The sequence below is a fragment of the Nestor notabilis genome, unplaced genomic scaffold (assembly GCF_000696875.1).
Source record: "Nestor notabilis isolate BGI_N333 unplaced genomic scaffold, ASM69687v1 scaffold21990, whole genome shotgun sequence".
In the NCBI taxonomy this organism is placed as follows: domain Eukaryota; kingdom Metazoa; phylum Chordata; class Aves; order Psittaciformes; family Psittacidae; genus Nestor; species Nestor notabilis.
The window spans coordinates 23,289-29,074 of NW_009912743.1; the positions used below are offsets into that span (position 1 = coordinate 23,289).

The following is a 5,786-nucleotide window of genomic DNA, read 5'->3' on the forward strand; positions in this document are numbered from 1 at the left end:
TTATTTGAAACAAAGGAAGCCTGGTTTACCTCCCTGTATACAGGATCACAATGCTACATCCAATGTGTTATATTTTGGCTTCTTTTGTTATTTACTAGCAGTATCTACATTATTTAACACCCAAGAAAAAAAAATCAGGCAGAAATCAGAACACGGTTGTAATAAAATATCCAGGGTGCGATATTACAGACATTTTCAATGAGCTGAGCTGAGCCAGTTTTATACTACTTCGGCAGGAAGTGCTTTCTTAACCCTACAAATAGTTAAGGATATTATCTACAGGTTTGTAAACAAATTACATTCTTTTTTTAGGACATAAATAAGTTAAAATAGTCAGAGCAATTTGAGCAGAAACAAGGCAACATGCCAACAAAGAAACTTTATATATATAACTATTTATATATAGATAGATATATACATATATATAATTAATTATGTATATACTTATATGTATATATCTCTATATATAGTCTCATAAATGTTTAAGTTCCTCTGTCCAACTGGTGCAAATCTACTGTGCAAGTTAAGCTTTGCAACTTCAAAAAAGTTATTTAAATTAATCTATACAATTGAGTCCATGCCACACAAGCATTTCAAAAAACTCACAGACCAGTGAATTGGATAAATAGCCTCAGAAAGAAGTCCTCTGCAGTTCCTGCTTAAGGAGGAGAAAACAAAAAGAAAGAAAAAGAAACCAAAGGAGAGAAAGAAGGGCCAGAAGTGTACAGTACATTCATGCAGGAGGGGTGGATTTTTTTGTCTGACAGGGAACAAAGGGGGGGGTATGTAAATCAGCCATTCATTCTTTCCCCAAAACCATTGTGATCAACAATTCATTCACTTGTCTCAGAGTGAATAAGAGTTCAAACAGCTTTTCAGCCAGCAATGTTTTTAATATATATATTTATATATTTCGGTTGCTGTGGGGGTTGTTATTTTATTTTACTTTTTTTTTTTTTTTTTTTTTTGCAGTGACCTTTTCAGCTAAAGTGATGTCTCCAGGCTATGTATTGGGCTTCCTGGACTAGAAGAGGTAGCTGATTTACTTGTATCAGTTGTAAGATTTATTCCACTGTCGATAGCACTGTTGTTCTTGTTCAGCGAAGACGGTGGACTTGAGTTTTTCTTGAGAGCAGAGTCTTCTTCTAGGTCTGTGTCATCAATGAGTGGGATGTGGGGCTGGGAATCTTCTATCCTAAATTCAGGATGAGTCATAAAGTTGTGAATAGAGGTTCTAGATTCTGGTTTTTCTAAACCTTCATAGAGAGAGCTACGGAATGCCTTCACGACGCGGATCTGGGGGGAGAGAAGGAAAAAGAGGTCAGAGGCAGCGCCTTTGAAGGGCAACACTGTGTTAGAGAATACTTTGTGAAAAATGTAGCATATGGTTAGGGCAGTGCAGGCAGCTGAAGTCCATAGTCTCTGGATGTTATGTGCATAAACGAGTGGCTCAGTTATGTGCATTTTGAATATCTGTATCAACTGCAATATTAAAATAAATCAAGTTTAAAGCCATCAAAGAACTGATGGGAAGTAGTGGTTAAAGAAAGCGAACGTCCACTCGTGTGGTACATCCCTAGTAAAAGACAAGCCATGTTAATTGTAATGCAAATGTAAAACCATGCATGTTGATAGTTTTGCAGTGAGTAGTAGGAAGGCTTTTTTTAATTAAAAAAGTCTCTTTTGTATTGTTAAAAACCATTACACATAACATATCACACTTCACAAACAGAAAAGCACAGAACACAGACATGGTTGGATGGGTACGTATGAGACACACACAGGAGCCAAGTGTGAAAACTAGAACTAATATCAATGTTTTAAAGCAAAATCTAAATGAGTGCAGCCAAGAGCACAAAAAGCCAAGCAGACAAAGTACTAAGCGTATCATGCTACCACAGGGAAAAAAAAATTCACAGTTACCACATGAACAGAGATAACTTGCACACAACAACTACACTTGGAAGCCTGGATAATGTGAACATAGTATTGTTGAACCAACTTTTATTTTTCCTTCATGCATATGTGAGGTAAACACTCGAGTATAGACCCACTGTTCTAGCCATTTAGCTTTTTTATATATATAAAAGATGATAAAATACTGTATTGATTGTTGGGTTGAATTGGATTGCATTAGTAAACAACAAGTTTTTTGGTTTCTATGTCTCAGTTGTAAAACGGTAAAGTTAAATTCTGGAAGCAATACGATTTATGCCATATATGCAGTCTTTAAACTATAAACTAGGTCAGCTGAGTGATGCCAGGGTCAGGCTCGTGTCATTAACCCCCTGACAGTAAGAATACATGAAAATGAGCTGCAAGGCTCAGCCCACTGGACTGTCAGGGACAGTGCAGAGTGCTTTCCCCAAAGAAAACAAGAGGAACAGAGCAAGGAGCATTGCAGAGTGTGGGCACTAAGTCCTCTGTGGGAGGGCAAAGTGAGGGATGCTGCCTGTACCCCAGTGACCTACCAGCTCTGAAAAGAAGGGAAGGTTTGTGCTGGTTTACTGCTGAAAACAACATTACTTTTTGAAAGCAGGAGGTGGGGGCAGAGAGGAAAAAACAGAATGGCAAAACGTGATCTGTTGGCAAATGTTTTATGACTAAGTATGAGTTCTGTCCTTCTACTTCCATGTAGTCCATGAGTGAATTTTTAGCATTTCTTAGAGGGGAGACCAAAGCACAAGCAGAGGCAGAAAAGGTGCAAGCAGGCATTGTGAAAGCTTCTCCACACACATTTGAAATGGTTTGGTGGTTGCCATGTTTATCTTTTTACACATAAATATGGTGCACATTATTGGTTAGCCAATACACCCCTAATTTGTAAAGCTTTAATTTCTCTTTCAATTGGCAGACTGCATTTCAGTCATGGTATAGGGTCACAGTGTTACAGCTGCGGAGTCTAGCTGATGCTGTGGTTGGAGTTGTCCAAAGTGTTACAGAGTTTCAGCACAGCTGAGAAGTAGGCTGACTTGTACTTTGATCTCTTTGACCTGTATCCTTGCTTATGTTCTCTAATTTGGATATTTATCATCTTTCAAAACTCCTAATAGCGGAAGTCAGTCATGCCATCTTAAGACATATGGCCTTCAGTCAGTGCAAACACTTTTCCTTTTTTTTGTACATATATATTTGGTAACAGCGGGGCACAAAAAGTAGTTCATGGGACTGCTTATGCTCCAAATAAAAGGATTGGAGTGGTACAGAACAGCTAGTCCAGATACTGGGATACTAGAAGATTTTAGGAGGCTGGCAGAGGTGCAAGACAAAAGGAAGATGAGAATAAATGTATAGGCTACAATCATAGAGTGTACCTAACACCTCTTTGGCGGAGCCCCTGGAGTTACAAACCAGGGGTTTAAGAGAGCTGAATCTCTTTAAGCTGTGCTGCAGTATGTGATGGTTCTGTATAGTGAACACACTGAGATCAGAGATTCATTGGCATTACTAAAGATAGGATTGGAACTCATGGGGAAGAGGTGACATACTAATTCCCTCATTATCTATGCCTTTCTATATTGTATTTTAAAGTGCAAAGTAATTTAGTCTAAACAATGAAAAACAAACAGTGTGTTTTGTCAAGGCAATCTTTAAAACATGTTACTACATTGCCCTATTTTAAATCAGGAAACTTTCTGCAACACACTTGCTTTATAGTAGGGGCTGATACAGTGACATTTTTCTGCAAAGCTACCTATTATTTCTGTTACCTAACTGAAAATAACAGTCATCTCATTCAGTTGCAGCTATTTGCTATATCATATCAACCAACAAAATAATTTAATTTCCTTGAACACAGCCACTTCTTATTGTATACATTTAGGTTCTGTTTGCTGACTGGATCCTTGTCAATAAAGGTAAATTTTTATTAAATAAAATGTTTACAATTTGATATCATGCTTGAACAGATCCAGCAGAATCCAATGAAATAAAAGATTTTCTTCAAGTCACACAAACTGTATTTAAGCCTCTGCCGGTTAGCAAGAGAGGAACTGATTTCAGTTCATGAGGCTCCAAATTCCCTGGTAGGGAAATTCTCTCCATCCTCCCCCTCACCTAAAAACCGGGAAAGCATCTACACTGCATTTAATACCAAAACTTGGCAGCTGATTTGCATTTCATACCAAACTTTTAGACAGTCTAACTGGCTAACAACTTACACAGCTGAGGGAAAACTGAAGCTTTAGGTTGTATCTGAAAGCCAGTTATGAAAACCTGCCTGCCATGACCTGAATTTGGTACTCAGCAGTGACTGCTTGAACAAAGGATCCACTGAGAGGAAACAGTGCACTAACATCTTCTGCTTGGACATGCTTACACAGGGTCTGAAGATGTAACTGCAGAACAGTCAGCCAAACAGTTGTATCCCTTAGTGTGAAGACCTGCGGCAAAGTTTTGGCATGGACTGTGCCAGTCTTCCAGGAACATTTAGATGTTACTAAAATTGCTTCTAGTTGTTCTTAGTGATTTTAAGTGGAAATATTAGAACTAGCTCAGATCTGCTGATACCTTAAGTAGTTAATCTTCTGAACACAATGGTAATGCAAAAGCCAAACTTGGGCAAACCCTAAAGCTGAGAATACATAAAGTTAACTTTCTAATAAGCTTTCTTCACTAGGGAGGTGTACAAAACTACCTTCTTTTCTTAAAATCTCCCTCAAGTTTCAGACATGCATACGGATTTTCCATTAATTTTTTCCTTGAGGAGAAACTCCCTCCCCAACTTTAAATTTTGCATATTTAGCTTGGCATCTAGAAGAAAACATTTATGTTTTTAGTGTCACACCTCAGCCAGAGACACAATTTCTGCATTACAGTGTAATTCAAAATGCTGTTCATAGTCTGTCCCCCAGGTATAAAATTATTGCCTACAAGAACAAACTTGCTCCTTTCATGAAGTCTGTTAGTGGAAGCAAAGGTTTGTTGGATACAGAAGTGGTGTTCTAATTTCCATGTAATGTTCTACCATCTTTAAACTGAGAACTAAAAGAAAAAATACTATTTACCCAGAGTTATTTGGCCCAACAGCAACAGATTCTTGTAATAGATGCTTAAGTTCAAGATTTGAACTAGCATCTGGTGTAAAAATGTTTAGGGACTTTGTTGAAACAAAGCCGATGCTACTTTTCTGAAGATAAAATAAAGCGGATGAACTTTCATATAATGTTATGGTCTACAGCATGTAAAAGCAGGGACATACCCATGATGGATAGAACCCAGAGGGAGCTGGTTTATTATGAACTATGTAAGTTCATGTCATGATGTTTCTTTATGATACTGACAATGCCAAGGGAAGACAAACAGTGTGATACAGCTCCCTTTTCTCACAGTAATGGAAACAACAGAAAAAAAATGAACTGCTTTTAAACAGAAGACTGTGGGGACAACACTTCAGGACATTTTTGACACTGCTATAAGTTTCCACTTCTTTCTTCTCTGTAGCTGTAATAGAAAAAACTCTTCAGTTTCATCCCACCTTGAAAGTTAGATTTATTATACTGCATCAGGCAAGAAAAATAAGAGAAATAGAGTTTTAGATACTACAAATTTTTCCCATCAGAAGAAAAAGATGACGTTCAGAATCTCACTCCTAAGTACAACCATCTATGCAAAATACACAAGGCCTGTTAAGCATCAATAGATGTATTATGGTTGGTAGTGTGTGGGCTTATACTCGAATGTTTACCTGGCTTCATATAAGCCAAGTATCTTGAGTTTGGTTCACATTCATTTCAGGCTCAAGGTTAAAGACTCACAACCTCTTTTTATTTCACTCTCTCCTGCTG

The 5,786-nt window shown here is 37.7% G+C and overlaps 1 protein-coding gene across 1 annotated transcript in view; it reads right to left on the minus strand.

Moving 5' to 3' along the window:
- Positions 1–969: 969 nt before the first annotated feature.
- The window catches only part of LOC104410863 (plasma membrane calcium-transporting ATPase 2-like), a gene marked incomplete at its 5' end in the record, with an annotated part of 17,349 nt that continues 12,532 nt past the window's right edge, over positions 970–5,786 (minus strand). The window contains one exon of the mRNA XM_010021138.1: positions 970–1,296. Within this exon, the coding sequence (XP_010019440.1) occupies positions 985–1,296 (312 nt within the window). The remainder of the gene's footprint in view (positions 1,297–5,786) is intronic.